The 27,704-nt window shown below is 38.6% G+C and overlaps 1 protein-coding gene and 1 long non-coding RNA gene across 4 annotated transcripts in view; one reads left to right on the top strand and one right to left on the bottom strand.

Annotated features, from left to right (window-relative positions):
* FNIP1 (folliculin interacting protein 1) overlaps positions 1-27,704 on the bottom strand; it is an 89,462-nt gene that overhangs the window by 7,334 nt on the left and 54,424 nt on the right. The window contains exons 7-16 of one of the 2 annotated variants that reach the window (XM_004586381.2): positions 27,461-27,544; positions 26,126-26,197; positions 20,673-20,808; positions 19,024-19,225; positions 15,638-15,723; positions 11,237-11,383; positions 9,776-9,945; positions 6,167-7,580; positions 5,110-5,278; positions 2,017-2,214 (exon numbers count right to left, since the gene is read on the bottom strand). In XM_004586381.2, coding sequence (XP_004586438.2) covers positions 2,017-2,214; positions 5,110-5,278; positions 6,167-7,580; positions 9,776-9,945; positions 11,237-11,383; positions 15,638-15,723; positions 19,024-19,225; positions 20,673-20,808; positions 26,126-26,197; positions 27,461-27,544 — 2,678 coding nt within the window. The remainder of the gene's footprint in view (positions 1-2,016; positions 2,215-5,109; positions 5,279-6,166; positions 7,581-9,775; positions 9,946-11,236; positions 11,384-15,637; positions 15,724-19,023; positions 19,226-20,672; positions 20,809-26,125; positions 26,198-27,460; positions 27,545-27,704) is intronic. The other variant, XM_004586382.2, reaches the window with a different exon arrangement.
* On the top strand, positions 1,428-27,531 carry LOC131482659 (uncharacterized). Of its 2 annotated transcripts, none has more exons than XR_009247200.1 (3): positions 1,428-1,578; positions 2,118-2,273; positions 27,397-27,531. It is a non-coding gene; the product is annotated as an uncharacterized LOC131482659 (long non-coding RNA). The 2 variants fall into 2 exon arrangements; XR_009247199.1 differs by lacking the exon at positions 27,397-27,531 and adding an exon at positions 4,920-5,443.

The raw sequence follows: 27,704 nt of genomic DNA, 5'->3' as shown, positions 1-27,704 counted from the left end.
AAAAATCAAACAAGACTGTATTTAAGGGTTTATTTTTGGATTCTCTATTCCATTCTTGTATATGCTGGACTACATGCTAGTACTACAATGTTTTGATTACTAAGGAGCTGATTCACTCCCCAAGTGGCCAGAACGGCTGGAGCTGGGTCAATCCAAAGCCAGGAACCAGGAGTCTCCTCTGGGCCTCCAAGTGGGTGCAAGGTCCCAAGCCCTTGGGCTGTACTTGACTGACTTCCTAGGTCACAAGCAGGAAGCTGGAAGGGAAGTGGAGCTGCTGGGATTAGAACTGGCACCCATGTGGGATTCCAGCGCATGCAAGGCAAGAACTCCAGGCACTAGGCTACCACACTGGGCCTGTCCCTTAAGATTTTTAAGATGGCAAAAAAGTCACTGGGAATTTTACAGGGACGGTATTCAACCAGGAAATCACTTTAGCAGTAATAATATCTTAGTAAGTTTGCATTATAATCCAATATATTTCCATTTTGCTTATTTGTGCCTTTAATTTCTTTGATCAATGCTTTTGCAGTTTTCAACCTACAACCTTCCTGGTTAAACTTACTCCTAAGTTATTCTTTTTGATGCAATTTTAACTATTTTCTTCATTTCCTCTTTATATTGCTCATTAGTATATAGGAATTTTTATATCTTATAATCTGCAAAGTTACTATCTACATATTAACTGAGGTTTTTTGTGGTTTCTTCAGATTTTCTATAATGAGATCATTCTTCTGCAATCAAAAATAATTTTACTTCTTTTCCAATTTTAAACTCTTTGGTTTCTTTTTTTTTGCCTAATCTCTCTGGCCAAAACTTCTCAATATCATTTTGCACAGAAGTAAAAACAGGCATTGTTGCGCTGTTCCTCATTTTAGGGAAAAACTTGCAGTCTTTCATGACTGAGTATGATGTTAGCTATTGCTTTGTCATAAACTGATTTTACCATCTCGGACAGAGTTTCCAATCATGCTATTTTATCATTCTCCTAACAAGAGAAATAATACTGAAAGTGACAAATGTGTCCTTCTTTAGTAACAGATTAGCAATACTACAAAGAGGGATCACTCAAAATCCTGACATGACCACGAGAGTCTACAATACAGTGGCATTCCATACTAAGCTTGGACATGCTGCACAATCAAAAATTCTGATTGCCGGGGCAGGTTTCTGGGCCAGCATAAAGATATCCATTAAGATACTCAAGTACCCTCTCTTCTGATACCCAACTCTGTTCTCCACTCCAGTTTCTGCTGAAGCAGATGCTGGGAGAGAAAGCACTGATGTCTCCAGGAGTTGGGCCCTGAAACCCACACAGGAGACTGTGATGAGTTCCTAGTTCCTTGCTTGGCTCCTGCCTACGCCAAGCGCTTCAGCCATCTGAGGAGTGAACTGACAGATGGGAGCTTCTTTTCTCTGTGTGTGTCCTTGTCTATTAGTCTCTGTGCTTTTCAGAAAACAAATAAAAAATACAAAAACACTCTGGCTTCTAAAATCCAAATATACAGACGTACTATTCCTGTTCTGTATTGACTTGGGCTGCCATAACAAAGTACTATAGACTCAGTGCCTGGAAATCAGGTATTTAAAGATGGTAAAGTACACAGTTGGGTTCTGCTGAGCGTTCTCTACCAGTCTGGCAGTTGGCTGCCCTCTCACGGGGGGTATAGCGGGGAGGTGTGAACCACATACTGGGGAGTGAATCTATCCCTCTCCCTTCCTCTTCTCACTGACCCATGAATTCCTTTCTGAGGATCCCACCATTAAGACCTATACCATCTTAGTTGTATAAGTTCCTATCTGCAAAGTCCCTACCTCCAAACACTATCATACTGGAAACTGGAACTTAAATGTATGAATTTGGGGAGCAGTATGGTGGATAAACATTTAGTCCATAACACATTCTTTCAGGAAAAACAAGACAATATAACTAGCAGCAGTATTGAATGCAAGCATATGATAAGTAGTTCAGTCATTTATCACAGCACTTACAGTAGTTCAAGTCTCACACATACTTACAAAATTTGGAGATAAATTATGCTTATAAAGCTGGAGAGTGGAATGAAGCAGGTTGGAAACAAGACTGGAAACTAATACTTCTTTTCCCAATTTATTATCAGACACTCGTCTCTGGCTACTGGCGACCTGTACAGTCCATTTATCCATATCAGCTATGATACACACAGCTTCTGCTATTGGTTCATCCAACACTGGATGCTGGGAAAAAGAAAGAACAACACATCTAAAAATGAACAAGTAAAGTTTCCAAAGATAAGGTAAATGGAATGAAGCTTTGAAGAAATACTAAACAGAAAACAAAAAACCGAGACTAAATCCTAACAGCTACAGCCAAAGAACCCTTCACAGAGAAGAATGGAATAGCTAACTAATTTAGGAACAAATACTACGATGTCATATTAAAAAAAATCACAAGTACACACTTTTTGTTCATTAACAGAATTTTGTATTCATTAATCTGTAACTTAACTTTCACAAGTCTTTTGATCATTCAGTCATTTATGAGATAAATTTACATGACCCAGAGTTTGCATGAAATGTACTATCATGGCTTTCCAAGACACATTCCTAAATAAAACACAAGTCACTATAAGTACACTTACACACACCTATTTTACTCCAGTTGTTGTTTTTTAAATTTATTTATTTGAAAGGCAAAGTTAGAAAGAGAGAAAAAGCATGTAAGACAGCAAGAATGAGAAACATAGAGGTATCTTCCATCCACTGCTTCTTTCTCCAAATGGTTTCAATGTCTGGAGCTGGTCCAGACTGAAGCTAGCAGCCAGGAGGTTCTTCCAGATTTCCCATATGGATGCAAAGGCTCAAATACTCGAGCCATCCTCTGCTGTTTTCCTAGGCACATTAGCAGAGAGCTGGATCCACAGGGGCGTATCCAGGACCCAAACAGTACCACACATGGGATACTATCACTCCAGGGGGCAACTAAACATACCAGTCCTATCAGTTAGCTTTTTTTTTTTTTAAAGATTTATTTATTCTTATTGGAAAGGTGGATATACAGAAAAGAGGAGAGACAGGGGAAGAGCCTCCGTCTGATGGTCCACTCCCCAAGTGGCCACAACAGCTGGAGCTGAGCCAATCCAAAGCCAGGGGCCAGGAGTTTTTTCCAGGTCTCCCATGTGGCTGCAGGGTCCCAAGGCCTTGGGCCATCCCTCAACTGCTTTCCCAGGCCACAGGCAGGGAGCTGGATAAGAAATGGGACCGCTGGGATTAGAATCAGGGCCCATATGGTATCCTGGCACATTCAAGATGAGGACCTTAGCCACTATGCTACCGAGCTTCGGTCCTCTATAAGTTATTTTTAAAAAAATAAATGAAAATCAGACCTGTATCAAATTGGAAACATACAAAAAAGGGGGTACAAATAATCAAGCTCTTTAATAACTTGGTGATTTATGAAGAATCAGGATTATCAAGAGGGTAAACGCTTCTACTTTTTTTTTTTTTAAAGATTTTATTATTATTGGAAAGCCGAATATACAGAGAGGAGGAGAGACAGAGAGGAAGATCTTCCATCTGATGTTTCACTCCCCAAGTGAGCCGCAATGGGCCAGTATGCCAATACGAAGTCGGGAACCAGGAACCTCTTCCGGGTCTCCCACGCGGAGGCAGGGTCCCAAAGCATTGGGCCGTCCTCGACTGCTTTCCCAGGCCACAAGCAGGGAGCTGGATGGGAAGTGGAGCTGCCGGGATTAGAACCGGCGCCCATATGGGATCCCGGGGTTTTCAAGGCGAGGACTTTAGCTGCTAGGCCACGCCGCCAGGCCCGCTTCTACTTTTTATTCTGTAAATCTTTATGCTGCTTAAATTTTTTTCACAAATATACACACAAAGGATAATTTTGTAACATTTACAGCTACTACAGTTATACAACTAAACATAACCCAGAGTTAGCATCCCTAAAGGATATCCTTTGTGCATATAATGAACCACTCTGAATAAAGCTCTTTCCTAAACAGAGGACAGTGCTACTCACAGTCTTGTAAAGGAAATAAAAAAATTGATACAGAGCCAATTAAAGAAGCAAACATGTGTAACTGATAGCGCAGGACTCAACTGCTGCTAAGGGTGATAATGGGATCTGTGTGACAGAAGGCTTTGCTGCGTAAAGGTACACAGACACTGAAATATATTTCATGAATACAGACTTAAAAATCTGCAACAAAATATTAGCATATCAAATCTGGCAACAAAGAAAAAGGATTATTTATATGATCAAATTGAAATTTCTCCCAAGAACACAGTTTATTATCTAAAAATCAATCAGTTGTAATCTTGACAGTAATAGTTAAAAGAAGAAAAACCACTGATATCTCACAAGACACATAAAATCAGTTGGCAAACTCCATAGCCATTCATCCCATTCATGATTTAAAGGGTAGTGGGAGAAAAAAACCTTCCAAAGACTGGAACTAGAAACAAACGTCTCTATTTCATAAACGGCATCAGTAAGAACACTACATCTGATATATCAGTAACCAAAGACTGAATGTTTTCACCTAACATCAGGGATAAGACTACAGTGTCCACTGTCACCGCTTCCAGGCAATGCTGCACTAAAGGTTCTGGCCTTTACAGTGGTTGTTTAAACAACAGAGAGGGAATTTTAAAAAGCATTTAGATTAGAAAAAAAGGATATAAAACTGTTCCATGAGGACATGAACCAATGTTTAGTATACCTAAGGATGGTCACATGATTTAAGAACATTATACAAAATTTAACTATAGTTCCACACATAAGCAATAAATAATTTCAAAAGCAAATCAAGAATTCTATTTCCATTTAAACACTTGTTATTTTAAAATTATATAAATAATACCACCAATGAATACCTATAAATACATGAAGACCTTTCTGTATTTCACATTTCCCATTTGGACAGATTCCTGGAACTCTACTTGCTTTTTTAAAGCACAGGTACAAAGATGCTCAAATGCTTCACATATGAAGTAACAAATCCAGAGAACAGTAACTGTGCTACACAGTGAAGTTTGACCAAGAACATATGGCAATTCTGGGTTCTTCTCATTAAGAGTGTTCTAAGTAAACTGCAGAACAGAGATGGCTATTACCTGCACAGCATGAGACAAGTCTGACAACAGACATTGACGGAGCCTCTCATCACTCCCAATTCCTTGGAGAACGAAGTCAGGCACGTACGACGAGCAGTAACCAGCCAGCAAGGACCTCCCAAAGTTGGCAATGTTGGGCTGAACCGCACTGACTTCAACTAATTTTGAGCTAGAACAAAGATTCCCCAAGAAGGCATATCCAGTTAACAGTAAACACATTTCCCAGAAAAAAGAAAAAAAAACTGTGTACCCTGCCAGTTTATATTTCCAATACATTATTTTCTACAAAACACAGACTATCAAGCTTAAATAAAAACTTGTGTAAGTGGTCAGATTACAAAATACCCCTTTCTTACCAAGAAATCTGATAACACAGTTTTGTAATGATGTGAGTAGAAATCTTGTTCCATTTGTCTCAACACATTCTTAATATAATCAAATTATGAAAACCAACATTCAAGACAAATTAGTTAAGTACTTTATAGTTCCAAAGCTGGTATATAACACCTTTCAGTCACAGATGGTCTCCTTACTTACTTGACCTATACACATTGCCTGTTTTCTTCTTAGTCTGGGCCAGATCTACTCCTAATTGCATATCCTTTCCTTTCCAGTTATAACCTCATCATGATTTCCAAACTCAGCACAGAAAATCTGGAGGGGTTAGAGACTAGGGAGAGGATTGGATGGTGTCTATCTCATTTCACAATGGTCTGAATACCCTTAACCCTTTGGGGCGTTCCGCTTTCCCGGCCACAAGCAGGGAACTGGACGGAAAGTGGGGCTGCTAGGATTAGAACCGGAGCCCATATGGAATCCCGGCCCTGAACAGATTTTTTTTAACTCTTCTATGATGCTTTCACAAATCCTTTCTTAGGAAGCTTGTGGGGCTCAGCATTTCAAGAGTAAAAACGCATATTGTGAAAATAGACACTTTCTGTAGGACAACGACCTATTCTATAATAGCTACTTCCAGCCTTCAGAGACCAGCTACACAGAACAATGTAATGTATTTTTAAATATAGGGCTTATTTTTTAAATGAAACTTCCTACTTACCCAGGAAACGGAATCTCATCCTCCTCTGCCCAATCTTCCTGTTCGCCTGTGTAATAACTACTGACTGGTCTGCTCGTCTCATGACCTGCATCTTCACTTTCACTATCCCCAAGGGCGCTGTCTGAACTTTCATTTCTTGGAATGTCCCATTCAGTTCCCACAGCATTTTTTTTCTCAGTACTCTCTTTATCCCCATGGGGGACGAGAATGGAGAGTGTATCTCTTTGGTCCTGCTGAGGAAAGCAGGTTTTACATGAATCCTGGTGAACTGATTCTACACATTTACAAAATTCATTATTTTGTTTGCTGGCTTTTGTACATAACATTTTTGAAAATTCCAACACACAGCAGTGTTCTTTACTGTCTGTATTTCTTTGATCTGTAACATCATCAATAGTCCTGGTTTCAATTGAATCATCATTAAAATATTCATCAAATAAGCTCATGTTTTCTGAATCTGAATGACTCCAACAGGGGAGTTCATGGGGCCTTCCAGAAACCAGGTCCTGTCTTTCAGACTCTCCAGATTGGTCCTTCGTTGTCAGTTTCCTTTCCTGATGTTGATCAATAGTGCCTCTTTCTTCCTTCAATGGTTTGGTATGGTGCCTGGTAATTTGATCCACCACTGCCTGACTCCTGAGTTCAGTATCTGAATCAGGTGACATAGAATCTCCAATCAGAAAAGTCACCTTTGCCTGGGTTGCCTCACAAGAACAAGGATCAGGTACAATCTTATCTGGAGGTTTTTTCTCCAGAACCATTCCTGTAGACCTCAGTGCCTTGTCTGGATCTGAATCCAGCAATGCCTCACTCTGCCATGTTTCCTCTGTTGGCTCTGGGCCTGCTTCTAACAATGCACATTTGCTTACTGGAGCAGATCCCGTGCAAACAACTGTCTCTAACTTGGTGTCAAGGCAAGTTCTTAATTTACTTCTGCATTGTTTAACATCAACAACATCTTCTTCTTGGCAGTCAGGAGGACAAATCATTCGGCATTCATCTGAAATTCCGAGCAACTCTGTTGAGCTGTTTTGGATATCTTCTCTGTCGTGTTGCGAAACATTCTCCACACTGTGCCCGACATGTGGACGAGTGCAATATTTACAGCTACAGTTAGGAGTTCTTACTTCTTCCGACTCTTTAAAGAGTGAACTACTTTTGTTTCTATGCATTGTGATAAGCACATATTCTGATTCTTCTATTTCACCTTTTTCTAAGGTAGTAGTAATCACTGTGCCTGGCATAACAATAGCTTCATCTTCTCCATTTTCTAAAAGATGGGTTTCTTGAAGTTCAGAACATCTTATAAAATAAGTGAGGAAATAAAGCAGCCTCTGGACCATGTCTTGCCGTTTGCCGACTACCACAGTCCTCGCTAACCGCACAGGAGAGCCAATAGCGCCATACAAGTCTCCTGCAACGAAAAATGTTGTGAATGAACACATCCTCTCTACTCACACAGCTAAACAAGCTATATTTTTAATTATAAGATACATATTCTTATTGTATAAGAGGTAGTTCAGGTCTTCGATTTCTTTTTTTTTTTAAAGATTTATTCATTTTATTACAGCCAGATATACACAGAGGAGGAGAGACAGAGAGGAAGCTCTTCCGTCCGATGATTCACTCCCCAAGTGAGTTGCAACGGGCCGGTGCGCGCCGATCCGAAGCCGGGAACCTGGAACCTCTTCCAGGTCTCCCACGCGGGTGCAGGGTCCCAATGCATTGGGCCGTCCTCGACTGCTTTCCCAGGTCACAAGCAGGGAGCTGGATGAGAAGTGGAGCTGCCGGGATTAGAACCGGCGCCCATATGGGATCCCGGGGTTTTCAAGGTGAGGACTTTAGCTACTAGGCCACGCCGCCAGGCCCCAGGTCTTCTATTTCTTAACTAGAGAGCAGGAGGAGATGGTCTTAACTAGTCAGGAAAATAAACACGAAGGTTTTTTAGCTTCCTTCTTTAACAGCCATTGTGGTTCTGAAAGCCAGAGTGAGTTCTGAAAGCCACATGTACCAAGAATATTCTTCATACCAAGTCCCATGTAGAGCAAATTTATCTAGTTGGGAAGTCACTGCCTGAAGAACTACGTGCATGAGAATTCTTTACTATCCAGTGCAGAAAACAAAACAAAACAAAACAAAGCACAATTCCTTCTAGCAGACAATCAGAGGAAGGGAGTAGTGGGGAAATAGGGCACAGTTGCAACAAACACACCACAAATTTCTCCTAATTAAACCATAACTTGAATGTCAAAGAATGAAGAATTCAAAACCACTCATTTGAATTTAATTCAGGTTTTTGCAAGTTGTTAGTATACACATTTAACTCTATAAATAATTCATACTTTTTAAAGAAAATAAATAGGTCTCAAACATATATATGATGTGGCCCATAGAACTATAAATTTCCTCCTCTAAGAAGAAAAAAAATCATGCTACTGTTCTAAACTATTCCTCAAATTGCTACTAGTTACCAAATCAACTAAAACGATTTTTGCATGGTATGTGACAATTGCATAATTAGTCATTACCTTATTAGGCTTATCTTCTTACAGCTATATTCTTCACACTCACCCAAAACTTCACGTAAACTGTACTACCAAAACTAGATCACTGAATATACTTTGCACATTTAACACCTGGGGTCACGTTACTCATGCAGTGTGCTCTCCCCAGCCTACCCTCAACTAATGCAAAACTTCTCACTCGAGCTCCTTCAGCTGCACAAACTACTCTCTCCTCACTGAACTCCTCCTTAACATTTCCTTTCTCTTGTGGTTCTTCCCTGAAATGTTTCAAGTTTATAAGTAATGTAACCTTGACTAAAACGGGGTATACCTGACTCCATAGCCAATACCTTAAAAATCTCATTTAATCAACTTACTTTCACTGGTCCATTCCCCAAACATCTACAAAGCCTGGACTCAGGGTCTGGCTAAAGCAGGGAACCAGGAATTTAACCCAGGATTCCCACAGGGGTGGCAGTATCTTGGGCCATTACTTCTACTCCCAAGATTTGCTTTAGCAAGAAGCTGCAACACCCCAGAGGTGAGTACTAAAGCCAGATACTCTGATAAGAGACAGGCGCACGCATCTTAACCAACATCATAACCTTTAGGACAAATGTTTGTTTATACACTTACACATTACACTATACTGCTACCCTAATGCCTGTAAACCTGACCACCCACTCTCTCCTTTGTTATCCATTTTTATCCAGAAGAACTCATCCAACAACAGAAACCCTCAATGAATCACTATTCTTAATCAGATTTATTCTAGTTATCACAGATGAATGTTGATTCTTATTTTCTAGGCAGAGGACCTAATGCAATCTATAAGAACGTATAACAAATTGAAGGCTCTAAAATACCAGTAAATTAGTTATCAGCTTGCTCTTCTTACACCACCAGAAGAGCTAACTATAAGCAATGATGTCATGCCTGTGATGAGGATAGGACAATTTAGCAGACTCATAAAAAGACAAGTAAAGATGAGATGCTAAAGAATGGAGGAGATAACAGAGTGTGTTTTATTATGTTTACCATAATTCTGACAGTTCTACAAACACTAATATATAATACATAAAGTGAAGATGATCAGACTACATACCCAATTGAGCCCAAAGTGGATTATATGGATGAGTTTTTGCCAACATGTCCACACTCTGAGAGGAATGTTTTTCTAAAAATATTTTTATAGGTGGCTGTCCATTTGGCATGACTGTTGGAACCCAGGCAAGATGATTGGTCAGAACTGCAGTAATAAGAGCTGGCAAGAATCTGAAAACAAAATGCATTTTATCAGATTTCAATCTGCCTTCAAGAAACTGTTGATAAAATTCAGTGACAGAGTAAACAAAAAGAATATATCTTCTCATGTGGAATACATTTTCTCTTTTTATCATAACTAAAAAAAAAACAAAAATGAAATTTTACTTGAAAAACTAGAGATTATTTTCAGTGTCGAATCTACAGTTTTTAATTTTTTTTAAGATTTATTTTTATTGCGATGTCAGATATACAGAGAGGAGGAGAGACAGAGAGGAAGATCTTCTGTTCGATGACTCACTCCACAAGTGACTGTAACAGCCAGTGCTGCGTTGATCCGAAGCTAGGAGCCAGGAATTTCCTCCAGGTCTCCCATGCAGGTGCAGGGTCCCAAGGCTTTGGGCTATTCTTGACTGTATTCCCAGGCCACAAGCATATTCAAGGCAAGGATTTTAGCAGCTAGACCACCGTGTTGGGCTCAAAGCTACAGTTTCTTAACGCATCAATCAATATAAAGACTTAACGCAAGTCTTTATATCCAAATTACTGAACAGGAAAATGAAGTAAAGTACTAAGCAAATTTTATCTACTATGACAGAGAATAAAAACATCTGAAATACTTGCCTGGATTCCAAAGACTTGATAATAAAGAAAACAATATGGTAAAACAGTACATTAATAAAGGCCATCACTGGGGCCTCACGCAGTAGCCTAGTGGCTCAAGTCCTCACCTTGAATGTGCTGGGATCCCATATGGGCACTGATTCTAATCCCAGCAGCCCTGCTTCCCATCCAGCTCCCTGCTTGTGGCCAGGGAAAGAAGTTGAGGACAGCCCAAAGCCTTGGGACCCTGCACCCACCTGGGAGACCCAGAAGAGGCTCCTGGCTTAAAACTTGCTCAGCTCCAGCTGTTGTGGCCATTTGGGGAGTGAATCAATAGACAAAAGATCTTCCTCCCTCTGTCTCTCCTCCTCTCTGTATATCTGACTTTCCAATACAAAAATAAAAACCTAAAAAAAAAAAAAAAACTATCGTTGGAATCCTAGAACTTTTTACTTTCCATACAATAAAACTATCATTAATAGACAAAACTTGAAAAAAAAAAAGAATTGGAAGCCTCAGAATGCTGTAAGATGTCAAGATTGTTAACTTAAAACATAAATAAGGGCATTATTTCTTTTATTAAGTCATACTGTTTTGTGGAGCTCGTGCATATGATATCACTGAGAGTTGACCACAATTTAGATACTTAATTTTAATTAAATAATAAACAAAATAAGCACATAAATTAAACAAGCCATACTGATTTTTAGAAGCGTTTTCCATTAGAAAAGTGAACTCCTTCATGAAACGGTGGCAAAGCTGGTTCTTTTCTGGAGTTCCAGACATCATCGTGAGCCAGACAGGTTCTCCAATGCGTGGCATTGTATAAAGATTACAAATCGTTGTTCTACAGGGAAAAGACACATTATGAAATTTACAGTGTCTAGAATTAAATCTTCGTACATTTACATTGCCAGCTTAGTCCTTTTATTTAGATCATCAAAGCTTTTGAAAAAAGACAAGCAACCCAATCTTTCCTTCTTTCATCAGAATATTAGCATAACATTGTGTACATGAACTCAAAATATGTTGTTGCTATTTGGCCTCAAAATGACTATGTATCCATTGTTAGGCTGTGCAGAGCAGAAGTGAGAACCACCCTGGGCCCGGCGGCATGGCCTAGCGGCTAAAGTCCTCGCCTTGAAAGCCCCAGGATCCCATATGGGCGCCGGTTCTAATCCCGGCAGCTCCACTTCCCATCCAGCTCCCTGCTTGTGGCCTGGGAAAGCAGTTGAGGACGGCCCAAGGATTTGGGACACTGCACCCTCGTGGGAGACCCGGAAGAGGTTCCAGGTTCCCGGCTTCGGTTCGGCGCGCATCGGCCCGTTGCGGCTCACTTGGGGAGTGAATCATCGGACGGAAGATCTTCCTCTCTGTCTCTCCTCTCTGTATATATCTGGCTGTAATAAAATGAATAAATCTTTAAAAAAAAAAAAAAAGAGAACCACCCTGCAGAAGTCAAGCAGACACTCCTACCCAGGAATGTATAGATTGCTCTGCGCAGAAGGTCAGCACCTGCCATGATGAGTACCTGACACTATACCTCACATTCATGCTCAAACTGAAGAGCTGTCACCTTCTCCTATCTCCCATACCTAAGATGTATAAAAGCCCAGTGTTGTAAACCCTGGGCACCCACTTCCCGCACATGGTCACCCTCGCCTGTGGAAGTGGTCCCGGCTGTTTCCCAATAGGGAACAGTCTGCCAGACTATCTCCCTGATTAATAAAAACCCTTCTGTCTCTCCCAATCACCTCTACACCTAACACCCTGTAGTAAATTACTTGCTCTATGCAACATGAACCTCTCCTGCCTATAAGATGAAACGGTAAGACTAGATAATTTCTAAACTGCCTTTTAGCTCTACACTTTAAGATTTATGCTATACTTAAATGCAGCACACTTGATCAATAATAAAGAAATATGAGTAACAGCTAATTCATCTACCCACTCAAAACAAGTTTATTTCCATCATTTTGTTGCTTGCATGTAGACTCAAGTTCTAAATGATGGTATATCTGATAACCCTCTCAACCTGGAGTTTTTCCTGAATCAATGCAAGGAAAAATTATTGTACAATCATCAGCGTGTTTTCCTGGGTGTCTCATGGACGAACTTACACAACATCTCTGGTCATGTGAACTGTACTATTCTAAAGGTTCCAAAGCATACATTTGAGATGTTAATTCTATTCTTTTTATAGTAATACCTATTCAATAGAATTCTATATACTCACTACACTAAGCATCTCCAACAAAGTTGAAAGCTTAAGATGCTAGTTATTCTTGCAAAAATATACTACAGTGATGTACTGTCTATTTTTCTGAACAATGCTGCCGAACCAAATTGTCATGATTTTCGCCTAACACTCTAGATATTTGGTAATGTGTTCTTTTTTTAGAGTACCTGGATCTGAAACTTAGCTCTGGCTCCTGGCTCCAGCTTCCTACTGCAACATACTCTGGAAGGCAGTGGCAACAGTTTAACTAATTAGGTTCCTGTCACTTATAATGGAGACCTAGTCTGGCCTCCTGGCTCTGGGCTGTGGCCCAGCCCATCCTCAACCACTGCAGGCATTTGGCACAGTGAACCAGTGGATTAGAGGTGTGTGTATGTGCGTGTGTATGTATTCCTATCTCTGGAGCTTGCTGCTTCTCATTTTTTAAAAAACATTATTTACTTTTCCTATAAGGTAGATTTATTCACTTATTTGAAAGTCAGAGTTAGAGAGAGACAGAGAGATCATTAGTCTGCTAGTTCACTTCCCAAATGGCTGCAATGGGCAGAGCTAGGCCAGTACAAAGAAGGGAGTCAGGAACCTCTAGCTGTCCCACATGGGTGTAGAGTCCCAAGGCTTTGGGCAGCCTCTGCTGCTTTTCCAGGCCATAAGTAGGAAGCTGGACTGGAAATAGAACTGCTGTGACAAGAATTGGTGCCACATGGGATGCTGGTACTGAAGACTGAAGATTAGCCAATCAAGCCATCATGCCAGCCCCAATTCTCATTTTCTTTTTTAAACAACAACAACAACAAAAAAGTAACAAATATGACTGAGGGAATGAATTTTAGATTTTATTTAAACACAATAAAATAGTCGCTAAGGGCTAATGGTTCAGACTACTTGTCCATACTGCTCTAGAAAATCTTTTGCTATCTCCATAAATCCGAATAATCACCTCAGCATAATTCTCTAACATCTAGCATCCAAGAAAAAAAAAAGAATAAGTTTCTTCCCTGCATAACTATTACTAATTCCTGGCCCAATATAAATGTGATATATATATACAGTGGATAGAAGTAATAATTACAGATCATTTTAACAAGTTGCTGGCGGGGCATGAAAATAATTCCTGAGAACTAAAAAGCAACTAAAGATTCAATGTATAAGTGTGTACATTTGTGTGCGCACACACGTGTGTGTGTGTATGGCAACAGACAGGAAACTTTTCTGTAAAATAAAGAATGGGAGAAGAAAGCTAAAATAAAGTTTATTTATATTTCATTAGATCTTGTAGGATTTTTGTTACTCAGCACATTCCATACATATTTAATCTAATTTCATGTCATAATTCTATTTATTTGAGACACACACAAAGACAATAAAATGCTTTGCTGATTCATTCTCCCTCCAAAAAATAGAGGAAAAATGGAGTGGACAAAATTCAAGTCTTGTACTGGTGACAGGGGACCCAACTACTTGAGCTATCACCACTGACTCTCAGAGGCCACAGAAGCAAATAGCTGGAATCAGCAACTTGATTTAGGAGTCAAATCCAAGCACCAATGTGGGATAGAGGTGTACTAACAGCTGGGTTCAACATCTGTCCTGACATTTTCATTAAAAGAAATTTCATGGGCCCAGCACAGTAGCCTAGCAGTTAGAGTCCTTATCTTGCATGCACTGGGATCCCATATGGGCACCAGTTCTGGTCCCGGTGGCCCTGCTTCCCATCTAGCTCCCTGCTTGTGGCCTGGGAAGGTAGTAGAGGATGGCCCAGGACCTGGGAACCCTGCACCCACATAGGAGACCCACAGGAGGCTCTGGACTCCTGGCTTCAGATCAGAGTAGGTCTGCCTGTTGTGGCCATTGGGGAGTGAACCAGCAGTAGGAAGGTCTTCTTCTCTGTCCTCCTCTCTGTGTATCTGACTTTCTGATAAAAAATAAATCTTTAAAAAAATTTCTTACAAATATATAAGGTGATTGCTTAATTTTCACGAGTTTCTTCAACATACTACTTTTTGTTACCTATGACCTACCTTTAAAATTTCCAATGTACTCTACTTTCTACCAGGACATATGTTTAATGTTAATTATCATGAACTCATTTTTATAGCTAGCTTTCTATGGCAAAGAATATGATTCCTCATCCATGACAATCAAATTTCCTTTGAAAGAAATTTATCTAAATACAAAAGAGCATCAATTTAAACAGAAACTTTAAAACAGAACAAATGGTATACATACATTTAGCACAACTGAGAAGATATGAAGTTAATGACTAGTCACTGAGAATAACCAGCACTGCTTTAGGTTATACCCATCACAGTAAACAACAGCCAGGCATTCAGATTAGTAACTTACACAGTAACTACTATATGTGATTCTTACAATAATCTGTTAGATTATCATTAAATTAAATTTACATATTTTAGGCCAGAAAACTGTGCCAAATCTGGAGAATGGCTAATGCAACAGAGACAGTGGAAATATCAAGAATATACTCTTTGAATCTATGAATACAAAAACATTTAATTACTATCACTGGCTAAATAACAGTTAACTAGTTCCTACACTTCAGAGGCCAAAAGGGGACATAGAACATTTTTGCTGGAACAAGATTCTCGAACAAGATTCTCTTCAAATAGTTCTCCTAAAAACCATTATACTATGACTCTAGAATATGCAGAAACCCCAAGAACATCTGAAACTCAACAACATATAGGAGCCAAAGATCTCATGAATAATACTCTGTCAACCACAAAACAAAAAAATTAAAGATTAAAAATTTTTGGAACACATTAAGGAAGAAAAAAAAACCCCAATCTTCTTATAACCCATTGTGAGACAACTCAATATTACAGAGAGCTGGTGAATATGTACCTGAATTCATTTAGGGCATCAACTATTCGATTATATGCCAAACTCCTCTGACTGGCATCAGCTGATCTGCGGCTCATTTTCATAGCCTTGAAGACAATCATTAAAGAGTTAATTCTAAAATCAACTCTAAGCAAAACATGAGAAAGTAAATGAAATAAAACATCACCTATTTATATATAACCTTAGTAACATTATTATCGGAAAAAAATAAAGAAGGCATACATACTTACAAAGGTTTTCTTCGGTCATTAATAACAAAATTTAAACATTAACATTTTTTAGATTATTTATTTTAAAGGCAGAGTGATAGAGATGGGGGAGAGACAGAGAAACATCTTCTACGCGCTGGTTCAGTCCCCAAATGACCACAGTGCAGCCCAGAGCCAGGAACTCCATCCAGGTCTCTCACGTGGATGGCAGGAGACCATGTACTTGAGCTACTCTCCACTGTTTTACCAGGCACATGATCAGAGCTAGATCAGAGGTGAAGAAATTACTGTTTCTAGGACTTGCTTGTACAGCAATGTCACAGTACCAGCCTCTACATTTCTTATTGTGATAAGCTTCAGAAAGTCAACACACAAACTGAACTTGACAGTTTCTACATTATAATAAACTATATTTTCTGTAAAGAAAGTAAGGCAAAATTATACCTCAATAATGGTAATTTATGGGTTTGCCCTTCTATTTCACAGACAATGCTCCTGTTAATTATTTTAGAAAAACCTGGAATATTAAGTAGATGTTGGAGGCAGTGGTTAAGCCACTGTTTGGGATGCCTGCATCTCATATTGACATGTCTGGTTCAAGTTTTGGCTCCTCTATACCCAAATCAGCTTCTGAGTTTGGGTTTCTGCCACCACATGGGAGACCCAGACTGAGGTCTCAGCACTTAGCATCATCCTGGCCCTGTTCCGGCTGCTGTGGACATTTGGAAGCAGATGGAAAATTTCCCTCTACCTTGTCTCTGTTCCCATTTCTGTCTTCCAAATAAAATGAAAATAAAATTTTTTAAAGCTGGAATATTAATATTCTACTGAAAAATATCTCAAATAATTACCAGTATTTGCTTTCTTAAACACACATTCAATCAACAATTAACACTCTTGATCTAGAAAGACAAAAAGGATCTGGTTTGGGATATAGATAAAAAAAAGAAAGAACTTTATTATGTGAAGTCTATGATTTTTTTCCAAGAGAATTTAATTCAATTTTCTTCATGTAATTACAAATTTATTTAAAATGTTTTAAAAACAAACATTTTAAGAGAAGGTTGGACTTCTGGAGGCCTGAAAATAAACTGCACATGATGAAAGCAAAACATAGCTTATGGCTTTTACAAACTGTTAAGAGAGTCACAATTTACAAAGAACTTCCTATTATCTCAACAGAACAGATTAGTGCTCTTCCTTAATTTTATTAGAAATTATATCACAGATTTCAGAAAGCATGGACTTCCAAGTAAGCGTCACAATGCAGGGAAACAAAATCCACAGATTAAATGACAAATAAAACATGGTCCTAGACAATTATGTCATTGGACAACCTAGTGTTCTCTAAATTCTATCACTGATTAAACTGCTATAGGGCTTCTAAAATTTCATTTATAGAAAATATTCTTTCAGTTTTGTCTTTCAGTCTTATTCAATAATGATGGGATAATAACTTTGAACAAATATCCTGACAGCTATTAACACTGCACAATTTAGTTTACAAAGTGTGCAGTTACAACTTGCACTGCCGTCTTTCCCTTGCACACACTACCACAATGATTAGGAATTTGGTTTATACCCACTGGTTAATTCAACTTAGAGTGAGAGTGCGTGTGTGTGTGTGTGTGTGTGTGTGTGTGTATTTAAATCAGGAAAACTCACCAAGATGTTAACTATGGTGTAAGAACATTTATTTTAAAAAAAAAAGACCTTCTAGTAAAAGGGTTACTTAAACTAACAAAATCCACTAAAATCTAAGATTTATAATAACATGAGAAATGTGTATATCCAAATGAACTTTTTTTAAAGGATCCACAATTTTACAAATATGTGTCATATGTAGTATAGTACAAAGAATAGGATCTAGTAAGGTTTTGGGCCAAACAGGGCAGGCAATTGGAGAAGTGGTTAGGATGCTATCGGGGAGAACCTGGGTATGAGTCATGGTTCTGTTTTTTATTTCAGTTTCTTGCAAATGCACACTAAGAGAGGTAGTTCAATTACTTGGATCATTAGAACCCATGAGGGAATAGAGACGGTGTTGCCAGTTCCTGCCTTCAACTTGGACTGACTCCGATTAGGTTAAGTGGGAGGGTGGGGGGAGTGAACCAGCAGATGTGAAATCTCTGTCTCTGCCATTAATAAATTAATTAATTTTAAAAAGAAACAATTTTAAAAATTTGGCAAAATGTTAGAACATTCCTTCTGGGAGCAAAAATATCAGTTTTCTTAATATTTTATATTTAAAAATTCATACACATTCAAGATACAGCAAAATAGTGAGAAATCACTTTCTCGTGTACTCCTGAATTTTAAGTCTTTCTTTAGTTACTCATAAGTTCAGTTTTGTAACGTACAAATTTTCTGATTTTAATTGTTAATTTTATTGACGTGTGTCATATACACTTTACCAGCAGCATCGGACACTACCACCATCTCCTTGACATGTTCTCTTCACTTGATTTTACTCCCCATCCTCTCAATTCTGAATTTTCCTCAAATCCTTTTCCACCTCCTCTGCTGATTTCTTCTCATCCCAAATCCTAACTGCTGAAATGCTCTACCACTCTTCCATCAAATGCTTCTATCTGCAGTCTTTTGTCTTTGAGCAGAAGCATGTCAATTCTTTCTGGTTATTCATGTGAAAAATTTTAAGAGTCAACCTACATGCTTCTCCTTCTCCAATAGGAGCCCAATGAAGCTTTGAGTTGAAGAATGACACGTCTTGCTAGAATCACAGTTACTACTGGCAGGAAACACGAGGTAACTTCAAAAATAAACTCCTTCGTAAATTTTATTTTTCACAACTCATTAAGTTCCCTTTTACAGCATTCTGTTTTATTTTCCTCTACAGCACTTAATAGTATCTAAAGTAATAGATACACGATTCTTCATTTGCTATCCCATGAGGTTAGGAGTGTTGCTTCTCTTATGTTGCTGAAACAGGGCTTGCCTCTTTACAGGTTCTCATTCAACCCATGGCCTGAAATCATCTAGTAGACAGTAAGCTCTTTTAACAGAGGTGAATACATTTATACCTCCCATAGCTCTTGGAAGATCATTCACACAGTGCCTATTAAATTTCCTGTTAAATTCAATAAACATAATGCTTAATCAGAATAAATTTCAAAGGAAAAAAGAAGATAAAATAATTACATTAGTAACTATGCTTACCTGTTCTATTGCACTCTTTAATTTGTTCATGTGGCTTTCAAAGAGAGGAAAATGTGAAAAAAAGAATTCATTAAATTTGGTATTTTCATCCTCGTCTTTGGACAATGAAAAGATTACCCCAATTGCAATCTTCTTTTTCCTCACAATTCCTGGGGTAGGGCCACCGCTTTCATCTGACAGATTAAAACTTTCTTCTATAGACCTTGAAAAATGAAATTAACTTCAATTCAATCTTCTTGCTAATAAAACGTAGACAAGTTTGCTTTTTTATGAACTAAATCTAATATTTCATATAAATTAAGTAACTTTTTGAAAACTCTAGCTATTCTTCAATTTTCAAATTTTTCATAGAAAAGTTCGCTGATGTTAAATAAGACTGGGAACAATTTTCTCAAATTCGAAGTTTCTAAAGCAGATAGTCCCAACTTGTAAGCAATTCTGTGATGTCTGAATTCTCAAATTGGAAAAATGAATCTGATATAATCTCTTCATTGTTCTAGGATCTTTTTGTCTTTCTTCCAACTCTAAGAATACAATCAGACAATGTGGCCAGCAACATGGCTCAATAGGCTAATCCTCTACCTACTTGCGCCAGCAACCCATAAGGACACCAATTCATGTTCCAGCTGCCTCACTTCCTATCCAATTCCCTGCTTATGGCCTGGAAAGCAGAAGATGGCCCAGAAGAAATCTTGGGACCCTGCACTCATATGGGAGGCCCCGTGGAAGCTCCTGGCTCCTAGTTTTGGACTGGCTCAGCTCCAGCTATAGCAATCCTTTGGGGAGTGAACCAGCAAATGGAAGATCTTTCTGTCTTTCCTTCTCTTTGTAAATCTGCCTTTCCAATAAAAATACAGAAACCTTTACTAAAAAAGAAGGGAAAAAAAAAGAAGAAAAAGAAAACAGAAATACGTGTACTGAGACTGTGGAAAAAACTGGAACCCTAACACACTATTTGTGGTGATATAAGATGGTACAAAGTGTAAAGTAACAGAGAAATTATGCAAAAAAATAAATAAAAGGAATTATTTAAGATCCAGCAGCTCAATTTCTGAGCATCTAAACTGTGTCCACCCCCCCAAGCCCATCCCATCAAAGAACTGGGCACACACTCATTTCACAGCAGCCATACTGACAACAAACAAAAGGTGGAAGGCAAGCTACATGCCCAACAACAGATGGACAAATAAAATGTGGCATGTGCATTCAGGGGAATGCTGGTCCTCTACAGAAAGTAATGGATTTCTGACACAAGTAGCCAAGATGGATGAGCCTTGAGGATGTTATAAGAAAATGACATAGAAGTACAAGTACTCTATGAATGTACTTATATAAAGTACCTACAGTAGTCAAATTCATAGAAAGAACAGTAGTAGGAAGGACAGGGGAAGGAATGAGTACAGAACTGTCATTTAGGAAGAAGAAAAAGTTGGAATAATGAACAATAATGGGAGGTTTTTAATGCCAATGAACTGCACATCTAAAAATAAATACAATGATAAATTTTGTCATCTAACATTAAGAAAATGTAATGTTTTTAAGTTTTCAGTTCCAGTCTTAAAATACTAAGAACACAAGTTCAGGCCCTAAAAAAAAATCATACAAAATTAGATTTAAGGAACTTCAATCCTGTTTATATTCCAACTTACCATCTTGGAAATACTCCATTTTCCAAACTTGTTGTTTGGCTGCGGCGCCAACGTCTCTGGTAGCTGCTAGCACAACTTCGAGTAAGCGAGGAGTTTGGGGACGGAAACGGAGTGATAAGCAAGCTGCTTAGAGAGGCTGTTAAGTCAAAAAAAAAAAAAAAAAAAGCATAATGTGTAAATTGATAGCGATGATGCACAATGCTAAATTTCAACAAATTTGAGAGTAGTGTGACGGAAATTTTTCATCTTGCTTCATAAACTTCAACCATTTCCATTTAAAAACTACATTCGGGTCAGGCAGTTAGCCCAGCAGTGCAGATGCCTGTTTTCTCACATAGGTGCACTCTGGTTGAACACACAGATCCTGGCTCCAGACTCCAACTTCCTGCGAATGGAGGACCTGGGAGGCAGCAGTCACGGCTCTGGATCCTGAGTTCCTGCCTCCTGTGTGGGAGATCTGGACTGTCTTCCTGTCCAGCCCTGGCCAATGAAGGCAGCTGTAGAGTGAAGCAGCAGGTATGGGTACACTCTCTCTGTTTCCTGTTCCCTCTGCCCTCTGTATGTTTAAACAAAGAAGTAATTTTTTTAATGGTTAAAAAGACATCATTTTCGTAGCATGGTCTCAGAGAAAAACCATATGTTAACAGTGTATTGGCAAGGGGCCCGGCGGCGTGGCCTAGCGGCTAAAGTCCTCGCCTTGAAGGCCCCGGGATCCCATATGGGTGCCGGTTCTAATCCCGGCAGCTCCACTTCCCATCCAGCTCCCTGCTTGTGGCCTGGGAAGGCAGTTGAGGAAGGCCCAAAGCATTGGGACCCTGCACCCGCGTGGGAGACCCGGAAGAGGTTCCTGGTTTCCGGCTTCGGATTGGCGCACACCGGCCCGTTGCAGCTCACTTGGGGAGTGAATCATCGGACGGAAGAGCTTCCTCTCTGTCTCTCCTCCTCTCTGTATATCTGACTTTGTAATAAAAATAAATCTTTTTAAAAAAAAAAACAAAAAACAGTGTATTGGCAAGAAACTGAGAAAATCTACTTTTGGCATTTCCCTTTACCCAGAAAAAAAAAATGCTACTTTACAAGATATTAATTTTTTGTACACAAAACTATCCCCTAACTTAAATCAACCCTTGTAACCCTTAAATTCCAGAGAATCTGATGCTACTAAAACTTAATGAAGCAGGGCCGGAACAATAGCATAGTGGTTAAAGTCCTCGCCTTGAATGCACCTGGATCTCATATGGGCCCCGATTCTAATCCCAGTAGCCCCAATTCCCATCCAGCTTCCTGCTTGTGGCCTGGGAAAGCAGTCGAGGACAGCCCAAAGCTTTGGGACCCTGCACCCATGTGGGAGACCTGGAAGAGGCTCCTGGCTCCTGGATTCGGGTTGGCTCAGCTCCAGCCATTGCGGCCACTTAGGGAGTGAACCATCGGACGGGGGACCTTCCTCTCTGTCTTTCCACCTCTCCGTATATCCACCATTCCAATAAAAAATAAATAAATCTTTTTAAAAAACTATTTAATAAAGCAGTTAATTTCTAATAAAAAGAGCTATATTTAAAAATAAGTCCTTGAGGGGCCTTTGAGAAGTCATGTAGAAGCACTCCTCGATTGTTGTACACGGAGTCAAGTTTCTCTCCTCTAAGTTCCCAAAATGAGAGAACACTACAGATTCCGCTCTGGAGCTTTTAGAGGTGAGACATAAATTCCAGTATAATCTAACAGGAACTGTTAAAATTCCAAGTGTAGAGATTATTCCCTTTCAAAAATCCTCTCCACACCCCAGAAGATGTTGCATGCCTGGGGTACTGAACACTGTAACACTCTATTTTTTATGGGGTTTAGGGATCCTCCATAGGAGCTAGAGAGGATAATATGTGCTATTCAGGCTTCTTTTGATTTGACAATATTTTAACTAACAACTCCATGATTACAACCATGTATTAAAAGTCCATAATCAAAACAGGGAAGCACTATCATTTATAAAAGGTATAAGGCAGATGACAAATTTCAGATTACCATCGCATATGTTCTAAACACCTTCCTGAAAAGTCCACATTTTATCAATTAGTATGATAAATTATTAATCTAGAATTCGGCATGCACAACTATCCATAAGTAACTTCAGTGAGAAATGTAAGACTATGCTGTATTAAGAAAAACACATTTTGATATATTTCAGAACATAATTACTTGAAGAACATAATTACTTGAAGCACCCTTACAGATCAGTTTATCCAAGCCCTTCCACTTAAAAGTGGAGAAAACAAAGGACACAGAATTAATGTCACCTTCCAAATCTTTAATGACAACTAGATGGACGGTGTCTTTATCAATCCTTCTCTAACACTGACATTCCAACCTAAATAAATAAATCTTAAAAAAAAATAATGGAAGGGTGAGATAACTTGAAAAAAATGTAAACTCTGTCTGCATGGGTAGTGTTTCTCCATCCTAGCTATCCATAAGAAACAACGATTGAGTTCTTCATTTTGTTGTCCCTAAAAGAGGCCACGCCTTTAAGTTAAAACAGAGACTCTGGTTAGGCCCCTGGAAACACTGGGGGAAGCTTTTAATATTACGATGATGCACTCCCAGGTATTACAATATACACTATAATCTGACTTTCATTTCTCCTAAAACTCACTCATCTTTGAGTTACATAACCTAATGTTACACCAGGAAGAGCTTGAATTTCTATCTTCTGATGGCAGCAGGGGAAACAGCAACTGCTACATTTTAGTGGTCTCTCCAGAGTTACCAGTTCTCAATGTAACAGGTCTGGATGCTCCACAATAATTTCAAGCACAACAATCAGTGTCTTCCGTTGCCACGAAAACCCTCTGTCCAAGGTTATTCCTAATATCATATTTAAGTTTCAAAATGTACGATGGCTTCTAGTAGTCCAACTTTCTGATGAACCAGTAGCTGGTCAATCTGAGCTAAATATTCCAATCCAGGTGGACAGTTCCACAGAGCTAGTGATGCTGGCATCCATGGTCCCCCTGCAGGTCCACCAGCCTGAGTATGTCCAGGAAAGTTGCCTGAACCAGCAACTGCGTAGCTAGCTGGTGGGTCTGGACAGTCAGCCTGGGGCACTGGATAACTAGGGTAAAGTTATATAACTCAGACTTGGCACCCCATCTGCCCAAGTTTAAAAATCAAAATAAGAAACAGAATGTGCTAAAAATTTGTGGCCCGTGTATTGTGTGTACCTTCTATATACAGATACTGAGATTAAATCTCTTGATAAACTAAGTGTGGTTGGGAAGATTTCTAAGTAGTGGACTGGGCTTTAGAAAGAGGCATTTACGGATACTGCTAACTTTGGGATCCAGTTCCCTTTAGACCTTGTTGTGAAAATGAAAGCTGTGGGGCCCAGCATGGTAGCCTAGTGGCTAAAGTCCTCGCCTTGCATGCACTGCGATCCCATATGGGCACCGGTTCATGTCCCAGCAGCACTGCTTCCCATCCAGCTCCATTTGTGGCCTGGGAAAAACTGTAGGAGACAGTCCCAAGCCTTGGGACCCTGCACCCAAGTTGGAGACCCAGAAGAAAACTCTTGCTTCCTGGCTTTGGATCTGCTCAGCTCCAGCCAATGTGGCCACTTGGGGAGTGAACCAGTGGATGGAAGATTTTCCCTTTCTGTCTCTCCTCCTCTCCGTATATCTGAATGTCCAATAAAAATTAAACTAAATTAAAAAAAAAAGAAAAGCTGTGAGCTGTGATGCTTGGTGCTTGTTTCTTCACAGACTACATGTTTTTTGAAAGAACTGGAGAACAGTGTCAAAGAGCAGGAATATGGTCATGAATTAATTAAAGTCTCCTAATCTGTGTATTGATCATGATGATCTAAAAAGATCAGTTTTTCTGTGTCTGATAACTGTGAATTAAGTTGTGATGCCTGTTGCTCCGATTATGTCATTTTTACCTTTCAAATCACAGGGTTTATTTCAAATAATAGGGCTTATTTACTGAATATCTGACTTACCTTTTATACATTTTAGCAATATTTACTTTGAATTTATGAGAAAGGACATGGGCAATCTTTGCATTTAGAAATGAAAATTTTGATTCAAACTATAGTCTGCTTAATTTTCTATTTTTATAAGAAATTATTTATATCGTTACTCAAAAGATTGAAACAGAATTACAAATTATTCCATTAAATGTAATTTTGACCTATTTCACCTCATAACTAGCATTATTTTGCAAATAGCATAAACTGAGAAAATTTAAAAATAGGTTTATGTTCAGATAATACTATTTAATACCCGTATTACCAAAGAAATTAAATTTTTTGTTCTTCAGGAAATAACCTCTTATAAGCTAATCTATTATAAAAAAAAGTAATATATAAAAAATAAGCATAAGGTTATTTCCCAAAAAACAAAATGGTTGAAGACGTAAGCACTCTAAAATTGAGTATCTGCTGATTCTTTAAGTAATTACAAAATATTTTCTGTGTTCTGTTATTCCCAAAACAATGTAATTGTAACACTATTCAGTTAATTAGTTAAACAGAATGTATCTCTTCATAAAATGTTTAAAAAATAATCTGCTAGGTAATTTATGATAATAATAATAATAATATATCTGAAATAAAAGTATATTGCTTAAAAAAACCTAAATCATAAGCAATTTGGACAACAGTCATATGACACAACAACATGTGGGCATAACCACAGAGAACTAAGCTTCAAATTCCCACCCAAGACAACTCCTCCTCCCACTCACACTGATCTCTGGGCCCCAACAAATATGTTTACCCTAAAGATGCCCTTTTCCTGTGCCTTTCTGCAGACAGCTCCTATTTACTTCTGAAGATGTAACCCAAATTTCATCCTTCTAGTAAACTTGTTGTGACCCCAATTTCCTGAAACTCTTTGCTCAGGTCTCATCGCAGACCACACCTCCCAATACGTTTCCTGCCTCTTTTCCCAGCAGACTCTTGGTTTTCCACATTCCTTGTGGGCAGAATTTGGGCTCTACACATTCCCCCTTCTTAATCTTCAGCATGCTTATTAATATACAACTTTTAGAAGAGTCTATATTTGCAAGAAATATGCATGACATTGGTTCAAAATACCTAAGCTCTTCTTGGACAAAAATAATCTGACAATTTAAATTTTAGTCAGTGGCAAACAGACATAAACAAATGTGTCTTTTCTCCTAGGGCTGCTAAACACTCTGTTGAGCAAAACTTTCCTCTAGTAGTAAGGCTAAGCCAGCATGTATTCAACCTGGCCATGCTCCACCAGGCACACTTAGTCATAAACATGAAAAATACTATCTTTAGGAGATTTTTCTTTACTCTTTCCGCAAATCTCTTGTAAGGTTAATAACAATATGAAAAAATTATGTACAAATAGTGAGATGATAAAGACAGAGTTAGTAAAATTGATACAGCTATCACAGATCATTTTAAAAACACATGAAAACTTGAATCTAGTTACCAGAGCGAGCTATGCCGCTGTCTCTGTCCTCATTCAGCTCCCTTCCAGGCATGTCCATTGGGTTACTGTGAACTGTAAATCAAGACAGAATTCTAAGTTAAAAAATACACTGTTACTCAAGCAGACATTGCTCCTTTATCAAACAGCAAATCAAATCATGCTAAACATAGTGCATTCCTTTATTCAGCAGCATGGCACCAGCCCAACACCAAGAGCTACTACTCAGTTGAACAAGCTTTGAGAGCTATCTGAGTTCACAGATAGTCGGAAAATAATCTACTACACAACATCTACAGATGAAAAGGGTCACCAAAATTTATATTGAGGAGCATATTCAATATAACATATAATATGCTAAAACAAGATATTAAACAGTACAAATGATGGTTCCTGGGGATAACATAACATGTATCATGTTCATTTGACCCATCTTGCTTATATTAATGTTTAGAAACAAAGATGGTATAAATTAAAAATTTTAAAATAGAAATAAATTTATTTGAATTTTATGATCTTAATTTTAAAAATCATACTTATTTCTAGATGACAAAATGACTAATGTTTGTTGTTTATTTTTCATTTTTCCAAATTTTCTATAATAAATGTATTGTTCATATCTAATATTTTAGGGAAAATAAATGTTAATCAAAACAAGCAGAGCAAAAAATAAATAATAATCAAAACACAGATACCAAACAGAAAAACTGTAAGTAAATTTGTTGACATTCTGATAATTATCTAGCAGAATGTTTTCACACTAGGTAACTGTATATGAAACGTGTGAAAATATGGAACATCATTAGAGAACTGGATTTACAAGCATGAATACGTACTCCACAATTAATGCAATGATATAAACAAATAGATTCACATACACCTTTTCATATAGGTTATAGTGGTGCTTGTTCATCTAAATCTTAGCTCCAAGAAAAAATTGCTCTTATGAAATAGTGTAGATCAGAAATTTTACAGTAACAACAGGATATTTCTGCAAGTGGTAACGTACGGTACAAAAGCTACTCAAGCCATGGAAACAAGATAGTGTCTGAAGCAGTATTCTAAAAACTAATGCTCATAGGAAATTTTGGTTTAAGATTCTGAAGTTAAAATCATCTGTAACATGAAAACCTAGAATTTAAAAAATTCCCATTTCTGAAACTTCAGTTACATTAGGTAGGAAGCAAGAATAAGTTTTCGTACTACTCAAGCAATTTTTTTTTTTGGCTACCACCCCCCCAAATGCATTCATATATACTCTCTTGTTTCCACAGCTTAACTACAAAGTCTAGCCGCTGGGGCACACCAGCTAGTCTACCCACACAGCACATGGCAAACCTGCAAAGAAAGAGGCGCTCCTGATCAGGCGGAGCGGACCCTGCTCAGAGAACGCCCGCCTGGGGCTGCACAACTGTGAAAGACCTACATGGCAAAAATGCAAAATACACAGGAAAGAGGGCTGTTAGAGAAGCCACCACGTGTGAGGAGAGAGAGAGCAAAAGAACAGACCAACAGATATAGATGGATACTTTCAAATAATTCAAGATGGCTTCTTCCCTTTTTGAAACAAATGGTCCCCCTT

Source organism: Ochotona princeps, chromosome 19, assembly GCF_030435755.1.
Source record: "Ochotona princeps isolate mOchPri1 chromosome 19, mOchPri1.hap1, whole genome shotgun sequence".
NCBI lineage: Eukaryota > Metazoa > Chordata > Mammalia > Lagomorpha > Ochotonidae > Ochotona > Ochotona princeps.
Note: the sequence above shows the minus strand (reverse complement) of the source record. Positions and strands in the feature narration are given on the sequence as shown.